This window comes from Erigeron canadensis, chromosome 9, assembly GCF_010389155.1.
Source record: "Erigeron canadensis isolate Cc75 chromosome 9, C_canadensis_v1, whole genome shotgun sequence".
In the NCBI taxonomy this organism is placed as follows: Eukaryota; Viridiplantae; Streptophyta; class Magnoliopsida; order Asterales; family Asteraceae; genus Erigeron; species Erigeron canadensis.
Window position 1 is genome coordinate 28,654,418 of NC_057769.1, and position 21,997 is coordinate 28,676,414.

Here is a 21,997-nt window from a genome sequence, read left to right on the forward strand (position 1 = left end):
TATATGCGTCTTTTTCAAATGGAGAGAAAGAGAAAATATACTCGAAAAGTAAGAAGCCTTTATTTAGTAATATAAGTGAGGTTACATACCATATACTCTAGGCTTTATAAATAATGAAAAGACTAATTGGTCTTATAAATGGGGCTTGCCTTCGGATTACTATCCATCTAAACGCCCATAGTACGGTCATTCGCTCCATGAGAGTCAATGCGGGTCGTCTTGGCCTTCTTCAGATAGCCTTTTTGCCTTTGTCACCAAGGTCCCTACCCCTCCGTCCGACTCGTACTTGATCATGCCATGTACTACGGACGAGATCATTTCAAACTTCTAGATTCCGGGTCTCCTTAGGATTGCTTGGAAGGGTGATGTTCCGTTTACCCCCAAGAATGTGATTTTCTTTTTTCGTTTCCAGCGCCCCCTTCCTATTGTCATTTTTACTGGTAGTTTTCCCAGTGGTTTAGCTGTATTCCAGGAATACCCTTGTACCGAAGCTTCTGTCTTCCTGAAGTTCATTCGCGACACCAGGTGTAACTTCCAGAATGCTTTTTCATACAAGACATTGCATTCGCTTCCCGTATCTACAATGATCTCCTTTACCTTTGATATTTCTAGAATTGCTGAAATTACCAGGGGATCTCTGAAGTCTTTGCCATTATAAATTGAAGGAAATTAAATGTGATGCTCGTCATATCCCCCTGTAGGTCTTCGGGAGCGAATGTCCTGCCCCGGGCTTGCTTTTTCCGATAGTATAGATAGTTTTCTCAAGGCCTTTCTTATTTTCATCCGTGTCATCCTCTTTCTTCATACTCTGTTGTTGCCTGACACTTTTTACTAAGTGCGACAGCTTTCCTTCGTTAACCGCTTCCTCTATAGCTTTCCGGAGTTGCCAACACGCATTCGTATCATGGCCATGGTCTCTGTGGAACTCACAGTATTTTTTTCAGGATCTTTCCTGTTTTTACCACTTAGTTTGGGAGGGGTCGGGAAAGTCTTTGCGACACTTTCGGTGAGTAGTATTTCTTTAGGGCTTTTGTGCAGCTCCGGGAGATTGATCTTGAGGTACCCATTGTCATCCTTGTGATACGGGCCATACCTTAATTTTTCTTTTTCATTGTTCCATTTTCCCTTTCTGTTCGCTGGAGTTTCCTTCTCGTGTGGGACTTATATCTCCCTTCGAGGCGGTGTCCCTAACATCCAGGTATACATGAGCCCTCTTCTGGACTGCTTCGTATGTCTTTGGGAGGTCTCTGTATAGGAACTCGACGAGCCCTTTGCTCCGGAGACCATGTAGTAGTCCGAATATCCTTTGTGACTCAAGAAGATCCATGATATCCTCCGTTTCTGTGGTGAATCGGTCCATGAACGCCCTGCAACCCTCTGTATCTTTCTGCTTTATTCCATGGGTTGACACGTGGATTTTCTTATGTTTCTTTTGTTGGCTAAAGTGGGCCCTGAATTTCTCTTTAAGGTCTTCAAAACTAGTGATGGATCCTTTCTTCACACTCTTCAACCATTCTCTGGCGTCTCCTTTGAGTGCGTACCTGAACATTCGACACGCAATCCGTACGTTCCAGACTTTCATCGCTGCTGCTCCTTTGAAGGCCTCTAAAAAATCATCTGGGTCATTTTTTCCTTTGTATGTCCCCAGGTGAGAAAGATATTTCAGGTCCTTCGGGAGAGAGTAGTTTTGTATCCAGGCGACAAGCGGAAAGTTTTTGACACTTCCCCCGAACATTTGTAATTCCAGCGCGTTTTGATACGCTGGAGCCCCCCAGTTCTAAGGGTCATAGGATCCTGTGATGGGGGCTTATGTGGTATATTGAGATGTCTGACCCGAAGGTCCTTGGTAGCCTCTGGGTGGAACATTGTGTCCTGAGGGGGTATTGTATGCTGCGTTATGTCCTCCGGGGACGGATCCTGATTGAGGCACATTGGATTGCTGACCCCCAGGTCCTGAGGATCTTGGGGGAACATTAGTCTGAGTGTTGGCTCCAGGAGCCGCATTTTCTTGCCTCAAGGCCTCGATCTCTTCCGGTTGCGTTGTATGCGGAGGTGTTCGAGGCCGAGGGCCCTCACTTCCTAGCCCAAATCCGTAATCGGTTGTAACACCCTGTCTTACCACAACACAATCTTGCCCGCTTTGCCCGCAGGCTCACGGCTTTGTTTCTGTTTTCTCGGGCAAACTTCCCAAAAGGTTCACCCATTTGGCATTACTGTTGCCCGAGCACGCTTAACTATGGAGTTCTCCTCTCATCCACAGCCAATACGCCCAAAACGCGTTGTATTATGTAAGACCATTGATGTCACTAACCCCCTCAACACAACTCAACGTACTCGTTGAGTCATGCAAGTGCGCCATACACTCCTAACAATCCAAGGGTTGCTCTGATACCACTTGTAACACCCCGTCTTACCCCAACACAATATTGTCCACTTTGCCCGTAGGCTTACAGCTTTGTTTCTGGTTGCTCGGGCAAACTTCCAGAAGGGTCACCCATATGGCATTGTTGCCGCCCGAGCATGCTTAACTGTGGAACATTGTGTTGGGGCGGTAGCAATGCCATATGGGTGACCCTTCTGGGAAGTTTGCCCGAGCAACCAGATTCAAAGTCGTGAGCCTGCGGGCAAAGCGGACAATATTGTGTTGTGGTAAGGCGAGGTGTTACATCGGTTTCTGACTCGGGATCTTGGGATTCGAGGGTATCGTCGGAGTCCCCTTGGAGGGGTGTCCATATAATAGTCGTCTTCTGTTTCATCGTCGAAGTTCAACGTCCTGGCGACGCCATCAAGTGCCCCGGCGCTTCGGAGATACCTCATGGTGTGGTGGATGTGACTATAATTTCGAAGAATATAGTCTGGATCACATAATTGTGGGGCCCTGGATGGGGACCCTCGCGTAAACCTGCCCTGTCCCCCTGGTGTCTGGTATGGGTGCTCAGTATCTTCACCAGTTCGGTGATTCATTTGTTGATTGCCACTGATCGGTGATTCAGTTGCTGGCCCAGATCTGGGTGGAGAGTTCCCAGTGGGCTCGTTCTCGGTCGTCTGTTGGAAACTTTGCCCAAATCCTGGTGGGACATCGGCCAGTTTTTCTGATTCGATACAAAAAATAGAATTTAAGGTGGTTATGGGATCTGAGTGTGAGGCCCCACGGATGGCGCTAAATGTTTGTGCACCGAACCTAGTTTAGAACAATGTGAGATGATGGGTGTTTGCGGTTGTTTGTTGGCGGTTCCCAAAAGGTAGAGTTAATCTCTTTACGCCAATTGAGCGTTTATGTGATTTATGTATGGTCGAATATGTTGAGTAGAATGCCCTTTTGAGGGTCTTACGATCCTCCTTTTATAGGAGGAAGTGTTCTTGGAGAACAAGTAAGCCGCCTAGGGTTTTCTAAGTCTTAGGCTAGGGATATAATTTCCCTCATTCAGTTAGAGATGATAAGGGAAGATCCCGATCTTTTAGGGGAATAATTCTTATCCCTTTTATCTTATCTGCGGAAGCCTTCGTAACGGACGGTCCTTCGTATTTCAACGTTACTATGTCAGGGTTTGCATACCGCTAAAGGGGTATGTCATCAAATTTCATGTCAAAAGCAAAACAAAAATCTATCATCTCGATCAGACACCCGAGCAAAATGTTTAGATGTCATCCGTCAATTTTGAATAATCATTTGGCCATGTATTAAATATATGTTTTCAATTTTAGTTTCAAAGTAGTATTTTCTATTCAAAGTGTTTTGTGTAGGTTTGCTTGAAGATAAATGATAAATAAAAACAAATCACTAAGCCAAGGGTTTTACTTTTACGATTCAAAGAACGAGTATAATCCATAATTTTCTTATATGTTAGTTTTCAATTCAAACGAATATAAAAGGACGATAAATATTATGAGTGCAGATTTGATGGGCGAAGAGCTACACCAGCTTTTTTTCGGTTGGTTGGCACTGGTGAGTTTTTAATGACACGAGAGATTGCTACGTTTCGGCCTGATGTGGTACCTAATGCTTTTTATTTCCGGGTTGAAATGGATATCAAGTTGTATGCGTGTTACTAACTCATATTTCGACCTATCGTATATTTTTTGTTCATGTTAAATTTGTTTGTCTCGTAAGAACATACTTAGCATATACTAACATATGTTCCTAAATGATACGAGTAACCATTTATCCCTTTGTTTTCTTCATTTGGTACCTAGCTTGATCTTCTTTTCAATGTGTACATTTGTAAGCAGGATTTTATATGAAAAAGTATTCGTATTAATACTTGTAAGTAGTACAAATAGCATAACAAAGTGGTTATACACTTATACATTAAATTACCTAAAGATAACATGCTTATCTTTTCTCATGCCTTCAACTATGTTAACCACCCTTAGTAGTGTTTGTTAGGTCTTTTCGTTCAAAAAAAAAAAAAAAATCGTGATTTAATCAAAAATATTTAATCCATTAAGTTATCAAAAGCTTCATATTATTTTCTTACTTAATAAACTGAAAACAATTGTATTTACTTAATCCATACAAACATTATTTATCTACTTTATCACTTTATCAACTCAGTCAATTATTGGTAAAAAAACAAACAAGCTTTTACATTTTTGTCAAATATATAAGAAAAATTTTTAATTGAAATTATTTAATTAACAAGACCAAAGAATAAATTTTTGCTACTTATTTTTCCCTCCTTGAATTTATTTTACTTCTTTTTATTTATCTATTTAACTTTTTATAACAAAACCCATTTTAAAAAAATCAAATAAATAATTTCGAAGACGCAACCCATCTAGCAAAAGGCAAAACTTGTAAGTTCATGGCGTAGCCAGGTGTTGGTGACGACGGCGGATGGTGATAACATTGGCGGCAAAAGGGGTGGTGATGGCGGTGACAGGTAATGATAGTAACAGCGGTGGCGACAATGATAATGTGATTATTAATGTAAAAATCTATATCATAATTATATCCGAGCAATACACGGATATTGTACTAGTTTTATATATAGATGTCACGTTTTAAATATTCAATAATATCATTATTATCACCTTATACACGACTACATGTTCTGTTTGTTCTAGGAAAATGAAAAAGCAGCCTAAACACGACTATACAACCTGTACAACTTTTATTACATAGAATACAACCGAGTGTTTAGCAGTTTGTTTTCCTAATTGGCTAATATACACGAAGATAGTAGAATTCAACCAATAAAAACAATAGTCAAACTTTGAATACATTTACACACACGGTTTCACATAGTCTTCTATAGTTCTATATATGCAATACATATCCTTTGACTTTTCATCAACCTTAATACATTTTCATGCTATACAAACAATCAACCATCATCCTGCGCCACCAAAACCACCATGCACCTCCCTCGACTCTGCTTCGTGTTACCATCCGATGATGACGATATTCACGACGATCACCATGCTAAAAAACCCGATACTAACTACTCAAAGAATCGCCATTCTTGTGGCATACACATTATTCCTGATGTCCTAAAACGAGCTCTTCACAAATTATATGATGCAAAACCCGATATTGGTGCTTGTGGTCTATGCCAACGTCGTACATGGGGAAAACAAAGGTCGGGTGTATTTCATGACACCGAAGGAGTCCAGTTTCCTAATGACAAAGAGTTTAAAGGGCACAGCCCGAAAACTTTCAGCTATTCCGAGCTTTATATTGGGACTAAAGGGTTTAGTAAAGACGAGGTACTTGGAAGTGGCGGGTTTGGGAGAATTTATAGAGCGGTTTTGCCTAGTGATGGAACCGTGGTTGCTGTTAAGTGTTTAATGGAGACAGGGGAGAGGTTTGAGAAGACTTTTGCAGCTGAACTGGCTGCTGTGGCTAACTTACGACATAGGAACCTTGTCCCGTTACGTGGTTGGTGTGTTTATGATGATCAACTTCTTTTAGTTTATGACTACATGCCGAATCGTAGCCTTGACAGGGTACTTTTTCGACGGTCTGGGGTTGTCCTTGGTTGGGATCCAAGGGTTAAAATAGTAAAAGGTCTTGCAAAAGCTTTATACTATTTACATGAACAGTTGGAGGTTCAGATTATACATCGTGATGTTAAAACGAGTAACGTGATGCTTGATTCTCGTTTCAATGCGAGATTAGGTGATTTCGGGTTGGCTAGATTGGTAGAACATGAACTTAAGTATCAAATAACAACGGTTTCAGGGGAAAACCACAAGTTTAGCGCGGTAGACACTACGAGAATTGGTGGGACTATTGGATACTTGTCACCAGAGAGTTTCCAAAAAGGAGGCGTCGCAACTGCGAAATCAGATGTTTTTAGCTTTGGAATTGTATTGCTTGAGATTGCTTCAGGAAGAAAAGCAGTTGATCTTACATTTCCAGAAGAAAAGATCATTTTACTTGATTGGGTTAGAAACTTGGCAGATGAGAAAATGATCTTAAAAGCTGTTGATCGTAGGTTAAAAGACGGATCATATAAGCAACACGATATGGAACATTTGATCCGTATTGGATTGCTATGCACGCTTCATGATCCGTCCTCTCGACCAAACATGAAATGGGTATTGGAATCATTTTTCAATAACACATGTGGGATGCTACTACCCGAGCTTCCCTCTTTCAAAACACACCCGCGATACATCTCAATATCACCAGGATTTAGTAGCAGTACTACCATTAGCATGAACACTAGCACACCATTATCGGCCACAACCACCACTACTGTGACCAATGCTATCATTTCAGGGAACTCAACAATCTACTACAGTGCCAGGGCGGAAAGCGTGGATGTAAGCACAGAGCTCGGATACAGTGGGAGCGATGACATGATCTCGAGCATGATCTCAACTTCTCGTTTGAGTCGTCGTCAGTCAAAAGTATTCCCCATGGTCCAACCGCCACACGAGATAACATACAAGGAGATCATTGCAGCCACTGATAACTTCTCGGATTCTAACAGGCTAGCTGAGCTCGACTTTGGAACCTCCTACTATGGGGTTCTTGACAACCAAGACATAATTGTAAAAAGGCTTGGGATGAAGACATGCCCAGCACTACGGACGAGGTTCTCAAATGAGCTCTCAAACATGGGTAGACTATGCCATAGGAACCTTGTACAGCTGCACGGCTGGTGCACTGAGCAAGGTGAGATGCTTGTGGTCTACAACTATTCGGCTAACAGAATGTTAAGCCAGTTGTTGAACCCTCATAGCCATCGAAAATCACAACCCGTGCTTGAATGGGCTCACCGGTACCAAATAGTGAAGTCACTTGCCAGTGCAGTTCAGTATCTTCACTGTGGATGGGAGGAGCAAGTAATCCACAGAAATATTACTTCTTCTGCTATTGGTATCGAGCCTGATATGAACCCCAGGCTCGGGTCATTTGCATTAGCAAAGTTTTTAACAAGAAAAGAGCACGACCATCATGTGGACGTCAACGCTGATAGATCAGTACATGGGATTTTCGGGTATATGGCACCAGAATATATGGAATCAGGGGAAGCCACTACAATGGCAGATGTTTACAGCTTTGGTGTAGTGGTGCTAGAGGTAGTGAGTGGCCAGATGGCAGTGGATTTCCGACGGCCTGGGGTGTTATTAGTGAAAAGAGCCCATGAATTTCAGACTCAGAAAAGGGATTATAAAGATGCAGTGGATCCTAAACTAGATGGAGAATATGATCACAAAGAAATGGTTAGACTTGTGAGGTTAGCCATGGCTTGTACACGGTCAAATCCGGATTTGAGACCAACCATGAGTGAGGTTGTCAGTATACTCGAAGGTCATGATAAATGTCTCGTGGAACTAATGCACAAGAAGGAGAACAAGGAAGAATGGAAAGAAAGAAATGATTCATTGTTGTCATTAGTTAGAAGAGTTCAAGCTTTAGGAATACAGTAAATCAAACCACAACTTTAGTAGTTATTTAAGGTTTTGTAAAAATAATATACAGATATGTATGAAGATAGAAACAATTTTATGAAGCTAAATGTTGAGTATATAATCATATTTACATAACTCTTACATTGTTACCATTCCTATATGTGAGTGATATGGACTTCGTTGTTGGATTCGATTCCAACCCAGTTGATCAAAGAGAATAGGAATTCTCTGAACCCGACTTTCCCATCCTTATTCCAGTCCATCTCTTCTGCATCAATGAACAATAGAGACTCTAAATAAAAGAATGATTTGACAAAGAATAGGCATTTTTTTTTTTGAACAAACGTTTAGCACAGGGGTGGAAAAATGGGCAGGTTTGGTAATAGGTCTAATGAGAAAAAAATTCTGTAAAATCTTATAAAATGTAAATTTGATTATAAATACTGCTTCATTGCAAATTTATTTTTTCAGAAATTTATCGATTTAGATAATTATGTGCATTTTGAATATACTTACAGCCTTACAGATGACTTTTGACCTAAGTCGACCCATTTCACAAATTTCCATTCTAGCTAAATCTTTGATATTTACAGCTGAACTAGTTTGAGATGCCAAATAAACCAAAGTGACACATTTTACCTAAAAATGAGTTATAATACCCACATATAGTTTAGTAGTTGAAGTCAGATAATTACTAAATCGATTCATGGTGATGTGGGTCGGAGATTTCTCTTTTCGGAAGTCATCGTTCATAGCTTGGATCATGTCCTTCTTGTCTAGTTTCCCATCACCATTTTTATCAAGATATAAGAATGCTTCGATAATGCTATCAAATGTGGCTTTAAGCTCCAGAGATCCCATTGTTGTTGCCTAAAATAAGGATTTTGTTAGAGGTGACAAATTCAACCCATCACCTTTAAATGACTTGATTTGAACTACATTTTATATCTAATAGTTCAAATGGGTAAAACTATAAGAACTTAGGTAAAGGTCAAAGGGGTCGGAAGTCCTTCCAAAGTCCCAATGCATTGAAACTTCCTAAATCACTTTATTCAAAGAATATAATTCAGAACTGACACAATAACTATTAAAGTATATTTAATTTAGGATTAAAAGATCTTTCAGGTACACCCATACCATAAATTACCTGGTTTGACCCGTTACTCGACCCACCTACATTGCCACGTTTAGATACCTTTTAGCAGATTGTGCTCAATAAACTATCAAAAGATCAAAGAACATTGTGGTTACCGTAGGGCTTGAAGAGGAAGTACCCACTAAGATATAGATAAGGCACAATACAACGATGAACTCATTAAATCTCATGCCTTTGCTCCCACCCAAGTCACAAGACTCGTATATGTCATCGATTTCATGCTCTGTGCAATTGAATTGCAACTTTTGTAAGCATTTTGTGAGTTCAGCACGGTTGATATTTCCATTGGAATCAGTATCTGCATATTTAACAGAAATAGATTAGAGAAAAATATACACAAAACCGTTTATCTACTCAATATGAACCGTTTCACATTTCTAATTGTTCATTTTGTCAGTCAAAATTTGTGTTAAGAAAGATATCAAAATATACAATAATAACCATAGGAAGCGAGAAGCAAACTCAAACATAGATGGTACATGGGAATTGGGAGTCTGTCTTTTTCAAGTGTGCATAGCTTATGGGGTTTTCTAATGGCCAAAACACAGTTCAAAGTGTTTGGCTAATAGGTGCTTTAAGCTTATTTTTTAAGATGAAACGCGGTCATTTTAAGCCAGGTGAAAAGCTTACAGGAATAATTTTAGCACCACACTTTGAAAACCAAGATACAAACAACAAATGAACAAGCAGAAGATCGTGCGCAAGATAATCTCTTCAAGCTTACCAAACTGTCGAAATACGCCTCTGATCTCTTCCAGTCCAAATCTGATCTGAGGAAACCTCAGAATTATGCTATTGATAGATCTGATATTGCTATTTCCTGGTTTATATCTTTGCTTGACTTCCATCAATTTCCTTTCAAGCTCATTGTCCAGCTTCTCATACCTGTTTTTCGAATTGCAACAATGCAACATTCTGTTCGATAATGACTTAAAGGACGAGCATGCACGAGAGGTACCTTCAACATATCAAACACATAATATCAGTATAATATTTGAAAGTGAACACTATAACACTCGTAATCAAGTTATGCAGACTAGCCTTCTAATACCAAAAGAGTTGGCATTAGCCTTCCAAGTATTCAACGACTCGTCTATTGAAACTACTTATTTGGTTTCACATGATACGATTTCGTCCAAAAAACATGTCAGAATGATGGAAATCTCCTTAAGGTAAATTATGAGTTAGAATGAAAAGCCGGTTGATCTTTAGTACAATAAAAAAAATCTTGACTGGTCTATGGGATAAGTCACCAAAATGTATTCAATATGTCACGCTTTGCTGTTGTGTGTATCAAGCTTTGATACATCTACGGTATCTATCAAACTTTTATATTCTTCATATCTAATATCTGAAAAACTGTAAACTTCCGCAACTAGTTGATGATGTGGCAACTTATATGACTACCATGTAAAAAAAACATGCTATTTAATGGAAGGTAAACAGTGTACATACAATAACCAAAACTGTAAGTTTGAAAAAAATAATAGACCATTTGAAAGTTGGGTACGATAAACGCAACATGTTGAATATACTAAAACTCTATATACTAGGATGCACAATCAGGGGCGAAACTAATAGTGATTGAAAACCACTAAAAATAGTCGTAAGCTAGTGTTAAAGACATTATGCTAGGGTCGTGTTTGATCTTAGTTCTGCTACTATGTAGAAATCATATGTATGAAGCAGATTCGATAACTTTAGGCAAATAATCAAAAGAAAATTATGTATTTGGACTTACTCATTGAGATTATGAATGAAGGTGAAATTTGTGATTTAGGGAACAGAAAATGGAGAGAGAATGAATGAATGGAAAAGCAAACATACGAAAGAAAATGGAGGGAGGCATTTTGTGACAAGGAATTGGATTCTTTCTAAGTATAATAAAGAGTGAAATGAAATGAAACACTTTCTTCCATCCTATTTCAGTTCCTTTTTTATAATATGGTTAATAAAAACAGATAGCTCTTTCCAGTTAAAGGTATGCAGTTTGATTGTGTTATTTTTGTGACCCATTTCAATCATTTCCTTAATTATGCCCAAGGTTTACCTAGGTTCCGAACTTGTGAAAACTTTCGAGGAAAAAGGTTGCGTAACCATTTGGTTAAAAGTAAAGATAAATACATAATACAATAACTATCAGCAAAAGTTATTGCATACATTCCAGAATATAAAGATAGAAAGAACTGTTTTGCTTATTTACCAAGCTATGAATAAAAATGTATTCTAAAACTTTTTTAAATTCTCCACTTAAGGGTTAAGATACTTGGAATTCTAGATATTTATCTATGGTATCGAACTTTATCTTATTCTAATGTCTAAAATATGGATTGTATTAGCTTTTGTTATGCCATGAATTTAGAGTCACCACTCACCACGTTGGACCATCACCAGACCAACGTCTGACTCATCATGAACTATTTTTTTGTTCTGTCTTGTCAACTGATGCTAATTGATATCCACTTGCAGGTCATTCTGGCCAAGTGTTTTGAGTATGAGCTTATATATGAGCCAACTGCGAGTAATTTTGGGTTAATGGCAGGTCAATAGGTGGGGTTAGATGGTGGGGATAAATAAGGCAGACTGTGTAGAGTGTGGAAGACGAATACAAAGTCAAACTCCAATAACTCAAGTTTTGTTTTAACCCCTGAAGATTTACACTATCTATTATTTGGTCATAAAGTATTAATATAACTCAATTTTTGTTTTAACCTCTTAAGTTTTATATTATTTATAAATTGGGTTATAAAGTTTTAGTAAAAATTATTAGAAATTAGTTTAAAAGTATTTGTAAATTTATCATTATTAATTAACTTTGTTATATTGTTAATATCAACAATAATAAAAAAAGAAGGTTAAATTGAGAGTGTTGAAAAATTATAGAACACCAATAGAAATAATTAAGAGAATTAGACAAGAGGGTTAAAAAGTTAAAATGAGTTTAATGGATGTTATTGAATGAAATTGGAAAGGTTGATAAATTTCCCTCCTATCACTCCGCCCCCGCCCTAAGGGCATATCCAATGGAACATTTTTAAAGCTTTTTATATAGTTTTTTGCTATTTAGAAAAGCTATTACATAAGTTTTTTTTTTATTGGAGTGAAAAACTTTTTCTTGATAAGTTGAATATCCTCAAGTCTTTTGGGGAATTTAACACACTCTCACTTTTTTGATGTTTAATTTTTTAAGCTTTTATTACTGGAACAATAGCTTAATCAGAAGTATTTTATAAAAATTTTTGACAAATAACTTAATCATTAGAAATGCTTAAAGTTAGAGACTAAACAACGTGGTTTGGATTATTGGTAAATACTCTGACATCTGAAGGTCTTTTTCTATTATTTGGGTAAAACCTGAAAACAATCTCTCTACCTAGGTAGGAGTAAAGTCTTCCTACATCTTAACTTCCACATACGCCGTCAAAGTATTGAGACTTAAACCCCATTAAAAAACGCAATGGGCAATTTTTTTTTCTTTTGTAAAAAGTTACATACTAATTTTCAATCCAAATTTAGCTTTATATATCATCTCAAATCAAGGTAATGGTTAATCTAAATAGATTTGAATAGATGGTTTTGAGTTTTGACACACTAAATAACTAACTATTTATTAATGTATTGTATTGTAGTATGTGTTATTTAATTTTAAGTTAAATTATTACTGTATTTACGATTGTATTATTAGGATAGTATTAACGAGTATTTAGTAAAGTAGTAGTAGATTAAAGAGAAAATTAGAAAAGAAACAAAAACATATGTATATACTGAAGGCAGATGAAAAGGCCGCTAAAAAGATGAAAATATTTGAAATTTAGTCATTTCTTCCCTCCATCCAACCCCTCCCGCCGCTCCAAAACTGAATAATTCCCTCTTTTATTCTTCTCCTTGTTGTAGACATCTTTTTTAATCAGAAGAAGCAGATCTCCTTTCATCCTTGTCCATCTTCTTTGTTTGTTGAATTTCCCCAAATCCAAACCCTATATTTTTTAATCATCAGAATAAGATAAACAAATAAATAATGGGGAAGCAATCCAAATCCAAAAAAGAAAACGCTGCTGCTGGATTGGTAACACCAACACAAGTGGCATTCATCGTAGATCGATATTTATCTGATAACAATTTCCTCACTACTCTCTCCGCTTTTCGCTCTGAAGCTTCTTCTCTCCTTCCCCCCACCATCGCCGCCAATCAGGTTCCTTTTCTTTCTTTTTTCCCCTTTCTTTTCTAATTTAATCAATAAATCTATTTTTCATTTAATTAATAAATAATTGCTTATATTGTATGTATGTATGTATGTATGTATGTATAGTCGGCCAAGAGCTTGTTGAAATTAAGTGATATGTTAGATGGTTATATTCGTTTGAAAGCCGAGAAGATCCATCTAGATAACGAAAGAACTCGACTCGAACACGAGAAATCTCGTGTCCACAATTTGTTGAGAGGTATGCAACATGTCATGAATGCTTATAACGGCGCCGCCCTCGCCCCCCCTTCTTCCAATCCCACCCCACCCCAAGGTATTATTATCGACTTTCCTTATTTCAACAACCAATACTTTATGTACATATATATAGGATAGAGATCAAATGAGAAGGTACCTTAAGAGAGAAGGGAGACAAGGTTCATTTTTGATCGTGCCGTACCCTTATATGTATAACTTACTAATTCAGGTTAGAAAAAAAATTTTAATTTTTTTTTTGTGGATTGAGTTAATTAAAAAAAAGGATGAAAAAAAGTGAAAAAAATAGAATAAAACTAGCTAAAAAAAACACGAACATTCTCTCTGGATCTCTACCCTATATATATATATATATATATATATATATATATATATATATAGACTCTCCTTATGTGTGTATATATATTGTTGTATTTGTATTCATACAGCTTGATTTCCTTCGGTTACAGTTTACAACAAATCTCTTGTGGGTTGGGCCTTCCAACTCTATATTTCAACAACAGCAACCCACTGCCCAACTCTCTTCTTTGAAGAGAAGAATTATTAACTCCAAAAATAATGCTCCTACGACAACTGCCCCGCCTTCTAAACGATCTCGAACAAAATGTGCCTCGTCTGCTACAGCCAAACCGCCTGTTTTGTATCATCCTCTGCCTCCTCCTCCTCTGCCAAGTAACCATATCACATCGCTTCCATCATCGAGTGTCGTCAAATGTTTGTTCAATTCCAGCCCTCAAACTCCTTCACCTTCTTCCACTGACAACAAGAAGAAATTAGCCTCCTCTCCCTCAACAACCCAACAGCAACACACGACATCGACTAATCGCACCGTTATTACTTCCGAGACTATTCAAGTCAGTCCCACGAAGAAAGTGTCTTACTATTCCATTGAGAGAAACCATCAGTGCATTTCATCGCCGTTGAAAAAAAGGTTCACTACCAACAGGGATCATGTTAAAGGAAGGCTTGACTTTGATGCTGCTGCTGCTTCTTCTGACAACATCCTTCATTCCAATTCTGTTGACAATTCTCCTTCTCAAGATGATGAATTTGACTTTGACTTGCCTAATTTGGATTGTTTTGGCGGCGACTTCAGTTTTAGTGACTTGTTGGGTGATTTTGATCTTGATGGGTTCTGCCCTGCAGCAGCAGCAGACAATGTTGGATCTTCTCCAGACTGTCTTTCAGGGTCAATACTTCTATCTTCTCTTTACTTTTGTGCCTCAAGTTATTAAGTGTTTTGGTTTAATTGATCGATTTTAACCCTTCTTGCTTTTGTGTTTCGAAAATTCAGATCGCTAGACAAATTGGTGGATGGAAGCACCGGTGATCATCAACTTCTTTCTGGGATGTCTTCTACATTTACTGAAATCCAATCCGAGCAAGACATGAATAACATTTCAGGTAATTAGTTACTACTACCCTATTAAGGAGGGATCAAAAATGGCATTTTGCTTAAGGTTGTTTGTTTTTTAGTCTGAGTCTGTATCCTCCAAATCTCTACTTTTTGCAAACCTGTCATAATTGGCAGATTTAAAAGTTGATTACCTTTTCCTTTTCATATTTCCATGGGATATCAAATGCATACCAGTAGGCCATAATGATTTTTGTTGCGAAACAAACATTACCTAAATGATTTTATCAAAATTTTCCAAAAAACATAAAAATTACAACACAAGGGTATTGTTGGTCTGGAGTCATACTGTCATTTTTACCAATTTGCAGGCTTTAATAAGCATTGCTCTCTTTTGGGTCCACTGGACTCTTTGCAAAAAGGGTAAACCACATTGGATCCCCATCATGTCGAGGCTGGTTTCTTGAAAAGTAGTACTTAGTTATGTATTGTAGAGGCTGGAAGGAAATGAACTTACCAGATTTTATTGGTAGGCTTAGGATGTCGTCCAAGGTAGAAGTTAAAGGGGTTTTGATTATTGATGCAAAATTTGTTGTCTTGTCCATCTCTCGATCTATCTTCTAATTAATTCACAGGGATTGGGTACTGTTGTTGAATTGGTAGTCTATGTATCTAGTCTGGGTAAATTTCAATTTTATAAGAACAATTTGAGTTGAAAAAGGCCTTCTCAGTTCTCACTAGGTAGTTTTCAAAAGTCTCCAGTATATTAGCTTGGGTTACAACTTCTTGGGTGGGTACCAGTTTTTGCTAACCTTGCCATCGCTTCAGGATCTTGACAAGTTTGTCCAAGACAAATTTATGTTCTAAATTAATCCAACAAGTTCAAGTCTGCTATCCCCATTGGTTTTGGAAATGTCCTCACCTCGACCTTATACTTTTCCATTTCAATGGTATACTGGTTGAAGTCATCCCGCAGTCAATGTGTAGTGCCAGTTCCCACTGTATTATTGACTTATGACATAATGCATTAAGAGGTCCAGTCTGTTTATTGGAATTTTGATCCTTGGACCTTCCGGTCAACATGTTAACCAGGAGTGTTGCTGAGGAGCTTTAAAATCCTACCTCACTTTTATTTTGCTAAATTTCTCTTGTTATCATCTTTCTGAAAGAATTCCACAGGGCTTGAACTTTTAGAAAGTTATAGAGTTGTTTTTTGAATGAAGGAATATGTGGCTCTAGACTGTTAATATTGTTTGTATAAAGCAGATTTCTAAACTGGTTATTGATGTAATGCAGGGCCTAATTCAGTGACCTCTGTGAAGTCTGTAACCAAATGTATCAAAGTGTTTAGTCCAGGTATGCATCAATTCTCTCCGGTTTAATTATTTTCACTAAACAAGACTGAGTTATTGACTGATAATGCTTGTTGTGCAGTGAAAAGCAGTAGAAGTAAAGGATCTTCAGATCAAAAGATTGTTGACGCAGATGTGGTGGCTTAACAAGCGCAACTGTTATTTTGCTAACATGGTGCAAGTATAGTACTTACTGCTGTTAAATTGTTCTATGAATATGACACAACATTACTTAGTACAAGTTTTTTATGGTTTTCGACTTAGATCATTAGGACTGATGACTGATATTTTAGTAAATCATATTTGTTATTTCCTCTGATCATCCTGTTTATGTGATCCTTGATCCGGATGATACTTGTCTAGTTGACATGGAATACATTAATACGATGGTTAATCTGTTTATGATGTCAAACGGTAAGTGGTGTCCGTTCTTGTGTTAAAATTTTATTCATTTGATCATTATTTCACATTCTGGTATCCTTTATCCTTCTATAAGGAATGCATTATTTCACATATGTACTGCTGCTTTTTTGGAAGCTATCAATGTAATGGATTCAATGTAAGGAATACAATAGAAATTACAAGGTTGCATATTCGTCCATGTATGAGCTGGTAAGTAGGTTACTTTTAGATTACCTTATGTCCTGGATTTCAATTGTGTTTAAAATTTCTTATGCATTCAGACTTTAAATGATAACGTGGCATATGTTGCCTAATGCCTATGACTCCATGAGGTGGAAATAGTTACAGGTCGAACGAGGTAAGAATTAAGCAAGTGGTCAAAAACAGGTCATCTTGAGCTCTTACATTCTGTCTTTATTTTTTTTATTGGGTAAAGGATACCCTTGTGAATTTAATACAACATAATAGAATCAGTACAAGTAATATGGTTGAATTGCCACATTAGAATGTTTGCAACATACTACAAACAACTTACAAGTAACAAGCTAAATAGCATAACCAACACCTATCATACATTACACTCGACAAAAACATAATGCCGGAAGAAAATAATAATAAAATGGCTAAACAATGTTGGATTTGGATAAGTTCCATACGTCCAACAGATGCACATCAGCCGCGGAGGATTTAAACTTCAAAGAAGCCATCTTCAATCTAATAGTATCCTTGATGATGCTTGCAATCTGGTGAGCACTTCGCTCTTTAATTAAAAACAATCGTTGGTTCCTTTCTTGCCATATAACATAAGCTGGTCTTTTCGGATAATAGTATCCTTGATGATGCTTGCAATCTGGTGAGCACTTCGCTCTTTAATTAAAAACAATCGTTGGTTCCTTTCTTGCCATATAACATAAGCTGGTCTTTTCGGATGATCAGCCACACTGGGACTGAGACGCGGCCCGGACTCCTGCGGGGGGCAGCAGTGGGGAATCTTGGACAATGGGCGAAAGCCCGATCCAGCAATATCGCGTCTCAGTAGAGTCTTTCAGTGGCATGTTTCGGTCCTCTTCCCAGCAACAATGAAGGCATTCAGACTCATTACCTTTCTTAGCTCTCATTGAGACTCCATTTTAGAAAGAGAAATGAACAAGAACTTCACTCATCTGGAAACGTGATTCTATGTCCTGTAAGCATCAGACTAGATCAAAAACTTGCTCTTTCTCCTCTCGACGAGTGTCAACTCCTTTCCATGTACGCTGGTTGGCTAGTGTTATGGAATAGAGAAGTCAAAGTAGAGCAAGTCCCACCTACCAGGTTAGCGGAGAGTGACTCACCTACCAGGTTACCTATTCTTATGAAGGAAGGTGCGTATGAAAGGCTTTACGGAAGACCATCAAATTACTGATTAGGAAGGTATTTAAGGAATGAACTTCTATTACAAGGATTCTTTTTATTAAGACCTTTAGGATAGATAGCCCTATTGAATGAAGGTTGAACACCAACCCGCCTGGAAAGCTAAGAGTCGGCAAAGACCTAGCTGTCGAGGAATGAAAGAAGTCGCTTTCTCGGAGAAGGAGTACGAGGAAGTCAAGTCACAGGCAAGCAACCAACAGGCTAAGAGCTATCTCCCAACCTCTCCCTTATTGACAAAATGAGAGGGATTTCTGGCAATTAGCATATAAGAATTCCTGCCCTAGAAGATCGCATTTCTGACTTGAGCACCGTCTTTAGGCATTTCAGTTCTCAGGATCTTACGAAGAAAGGCTACAAATCGTACTGAACACAACCCTATGATATGAGTTCAGGCGAGCCAGGAAAGCACCCTGAACTCATAGGGTGAAGGCGAGGAAGCTTGAAAAAGGGGCTCCTAAACAAGAGTTTTGACTAGGTAGATTTACCCTTCTACGCCGTTTTAGGTGAGTTCGGACTCAATCATTGACCGGAGATTGGGACAGAGCATATGGCAACTAGCTGACCTCTTCCTGCCTCTCTTTCTTTGCTGCAATAGATGAGATTGGCATTGGCCTAGTTCCAATCCTTTTAGAAAAGCCCTCTTTTTGTCCATTCGGTCTTTCCATTCCTGAATCCAATCTCAATCCCGACATTTGACCTCGGCCTACTAAAGTAAAAGGCTCTTTCTATTCCGAGTTGGCCTGCACCTTTACTCTGACGAATCTCCTTAAGAATAACCAACCATGGCATTGGACGAGAAAACGTCAAGAGGCCTTTGAGGACTTAAAGGGAGCCGGATCTGGTGCCGGCCTTGCCGTGATGTTCACTGCTACTGACATATGAGACATCGCTAGTCATCCGTTTTATCTCATTCAAGCCTTGTATGTATGTCCTGGATTTCCCTACCAGGATGAAATGACGGGACAAAGAAGGGTTATTCACTGATTATTCATCGAAGAAAGGAGAGATTGGCTTCATGCCTATTCCCAAGAAGGTCATCAATGAAACTCTTCTTTCATAGCTTGGCGAATTGCTTTCCTTTCCATGCTACTTCTTTCTTTTCCACTTCATGACTAGGAATTATAGGTCGGCATTTCTTTCATTCCATCAAGAAAGGCACCTCTGGACGTCTGCTTCAACTTCAAGCCTTTCTAGGGTAGGGATAGGGACCATGGATCAAGGTTTCTGGTTCCCCTTCGATTTTTAACTTCGCAGTCTGGTTGAACAGCCTCCCAACGAGAGTGAGTCCAGTCCATCTTCCTTCCTTGGATATGCTGTGTCCTCTACATTCGCTTCGTCCTCCGCTTTTGACTCCTCTACTGCACAAAGATTTTGATCCCCGTTTAGTGAGTCGTGAAAGCATTTACCTTATGTTTAGACGTATTGGTTTCAATGAAAAGCCAAATAGAGAGTTTTGTGTGTGCCTGCTTTAGTAAGAGTAAGGAAAAAGCTTGAAAAGCGTACTTGCTTTAACAACGGAAAGAGGTTCCTTCAGCGGTTCAGCTTTAGGTCTCGTTTCAGCTGCTTTTCATGATTGTGGTCTTTGATTGGGCACGGGCGTTCCTGTCCTTACTTAGAGGTCAAGTTGCCACCTATCTATCGAAGGGGGATTTCCCAGCCTATCTCGTGTTACCGAAAGAAGGAAGAAGAATCTAATGATTTCCCTAATTCTGTGAGAAAGAAAAACCAGTTTGTTAGAGCTGGCGCAGAGAAGCAATCAACAGAATGGGTCCCTGTTGTTCACAAGTGAAGGCACTAAACGGGTCAAGATCTCGTAAATTCATTGTCTTTCTTGATTCAAATCAGAAAGAACTTCTTTCGCTATTGAAGCTATGCCTGAGCTGTCAACTTATTAGCATCCCCCTTCTGCGTTAGGAATTGTCCGAAAAGGTTCGATTGAATCCCATGCTTTCATGGTCCCTATCTCTGCCCCGGCACTGGCCGACACGTAGGTCTATTCCGCGCTTTCCTAGGTGCGCATCTCCATCTACTAAAAGTAGGGGTGGTTGCCATAGATAGATTGGGTCATTCGTAACCACAGCAATAACCAATGCTACAACATAAACTAAAGCTATACGCAGCGGCCCCTAAAGGCGTAACTGACAGGTTCTGTTTTATCTGCCCATCCGAGTCATCCCGAACTCCAAAAAAGCAGAGGTGAGGTCCGGAGAGTGGGACGGATCTACCTGGCCAAGGTGCCAATGTCAAGTGGTTATCCGAAGTGTTGGAATATGCTCTACCTACGGTACCTAACTAGTCTTTCTTTTCGGTAAGTAAGAATACATTGACCGATGGGGGGAACCCCTGAAGTAAACATAAATGAAGGGGCATACCCCACCCCAGGCAACCAAACAAATAACTCAAGACACTCCCTGAGCTCTAAAATAAAGAAACTAACCTATGGAAAAAAATTATTGAAATTAGATTACGATTACAAAGGCTAAAAAGAATCCAAGTTTCTACGTAATCAAAAAGAGCCTAAGGATTAACCGAAACTAAGCACATACTAAGCCCAATAAGACACATTGGCCTAGATATACATGAGGCCAACTGAAAAACAGGTATACACATCAAATAAACTAGGATGAAACATAGGATTCGGTGGATGATTCGGCATCCTTTATTAATTGCGTATATAATGGTAGCCCTTCCTAAATAGTTTTTGAGTAGGCTAGGAAAGAAAGAAGAAATGATAGAGCGAAATGGGTTGGTTGCCCAAATATCTGATCTGATCATGGGGGATAGCACAAGGGCTTAAGGCATTGGTTTGCTAAATCAACATACAAGAAGATTGATTGCATCATGCATGGGTTCGAATCCCATTTCTTCCGGTCTTTTCCTACTGAACACTTTCCTGCTCAAGATAGGGTACTAGAAAGGGATCATACAAAGGCTATGTTCTTTTTTTAGATCTAGCCTGAATGACTCCTAAACTAAAGGTTTTCATTATATCTAAAGTGTGCAGTGAGGGATCTTTATATTATAGGTAGCCAGTCTTTACTCACTCGACCCAAGCAATGCCCAAAGAGTCCCATGTCTTTCTTGGTCGGACCAAGCCAACTGGCGATTTTCGACAAGTCTTTCCTAATTTTTAGAGCAAGAAGCGGAACTACAAGAAAGCTTTCTTTATCTTTATGGATAACCAATTCATTTTCAAATATAGTTGGGAGACTTTACCCAAAAAATGGGTAAAAAAAAATGGAAAGATCGGAACATGGGAATAGCTCTGATACCAATACGGACTGCCCATTTCAATTGTTGTGCTTTCTTAAATTGCATACCTATACAAGGGTTCAAGTTTCGATCGATATTTGCGGAGTTGATCATCCCTCTCGAAAACGAAGATTTGAAGTGGTCTATAATTTACTGAGTACTCGGTATAACTCACGCATTCGTGTACAAACCAGTGCAGACGAAGTAACACGAATATCCCTAGTAGTCAGTCCATTTCCATCAGCCGGCCGGTGGGAGCGAGAAGTTTGGGATATGTTTGGTGTTTCTTTCATCAATCATCCAGATCTACGCCGTATATCAACATATTATGGTTTCGAGGGTCATCCATTACGAAAAGACCTTCCTCTAAGTGGATATGTGGAAGTACGCTATGATGATCCAGAGAAACGTGTGGTTTCTGAACCCATTGAGATGACCCAAGAATTTCGCTATTTCGATTCTGCTAGTCCTTGGGAACAGCGTAGCAACGGATAATTCAGAATCAAAATAGGTCCAGGGGACAAATCAATAGGAAATGTAATTTGCTTCGTAAGAATAAGAATTCACTTCTATGAAAGACTTTCATGGGAATTGTCTTGGTCGTCGGATATCATTGAGAAATAAATAGAAAGAAGTGTTATCGCCTGCAATTATTCCCAGTATGGAATGAGTAAAGAATCAAGCTACAAGTCTCGATCTATACGAAAGGCACTGGTTTTTTCTTTCTTTCGGTTTCATTGATA

At 38.7% G+C, this 21,997-nt stretch overlaps 3 protein-coding genes and 2 pseudogenes across 5 annotated transcripts; 3 read left to right on the forward strand and 2 right to left on the reverse strand.

The window, feature by feature from the left end:
• Positions 1-1,108: 1,108 nt before the first annotated feature.
• LOC122583493 lies at positions 1,109-1,735 on the reverse strand. The gene has a single exon (XM_043755891.1). It carries the CDS (start codon positions 1,733-1,735, stop codon positions 1,109-1,111), a length of 627 nt encoding a protein of 208 aa, XP_043611826.1.
• A 3,575-nt stretch (positions 1,736-5,310) lies between these two features.
• LOC122581419 (receptor like protein kinase S.2-like) lies at positions 5,311-7,967 on the forward strand. Its single transcript, XM_043753649.1, has one exon. The coding sequence runs from the start codon at positions 5,359-5,361 to the stop codon at positions 7,882-7,884; it is 2,526 nt and encodes an 841-aa protein (XP_043609584.1). The 5' UTR covers positions 5,311-5,358; the 3' UTR covers positions 7,885-7,967.
• LOC122581420 (probable calcium-binding protein CML22) lies at positions 7,821-10,844 on the reverse strand. Of its 3 annotated transcripts, none has more exons than XM_043753650.1 (5): positions 10,764-10,844; positions 9,747-9,980; positions 9,118-9,320; positions 8,562-8,736; positions 7,821-8,134 (listed from the first exon to the last, which is right to left on the reverse strand). In XM_043753650.1, exons 1-5 carry the CDS (start codon positions 10,765-10,767, stop codon positions 8,022-8,024), a joined length of 729 nt encoding a protein of 242 aa, XP_043609585.1. In that variant the 5' UTR covers positions 10,768-10,844; the 3' UTR covers positions 7,821-8,021. The 3 variants fall into 3 exon arrangements, with proteins under 3 accessions (XP_043609585.1, XP_043609586.1, XP_043609587.1); XM_043753651.1 differs by having other exon boundaries at positions 8,530-8,736; XM_043753652.1 differs by lacking the exon at positions 10,764-10,844 and adding an exon at positions 10,074-10,566.
• Positions 10,845-13,036: 2,192 nt separating this feature from the next.
• Positions 13,037-16,605, forward strand: LOC122581423 (annotated as a pseudogene).
• A 4,514-nt stretch (positions 16,606-21,119) lies between these two features.
• Positions 21,120-21,766, forward strand: LOC122581422 (annotated as a pseudogene).
• The last annotated feature ends 231 nt before the right edge of the window (positions 21,767-21,997 follow it).

Coding starts and splice junctions, on each gene's coding strand:
- LOC122583493 (XM_043755891.1), bottom strand. CDS start 1,735: ATGTTCGGGGGAAGTGTCAAAAACTTTCCGCTTGTCGCCTGGATACAA.
- LOC122581419 (XM_043753649.1), top strand. CDS start 5,359: ATGCACCTCCCTCGACTCTGCTTCGTGTTACCATCCGATGATGACGAT.
- LOC122581420 (XM_043753650.1), bottom strand. Junction 9,321..9,746: donor AGGCGTATTTCGACAGTTTG/GTAAGCTTGAAG, acceptor TTAAATATGCAG/ATACTGATTCCAATGGAAAT. Junction 8,737..9,117: donor CTTCCTCTTCAAGCCCTACG/GTAACCACAATG, acceptor TCCTTATTTTAG/GCAACAACAATGGGATCTCT.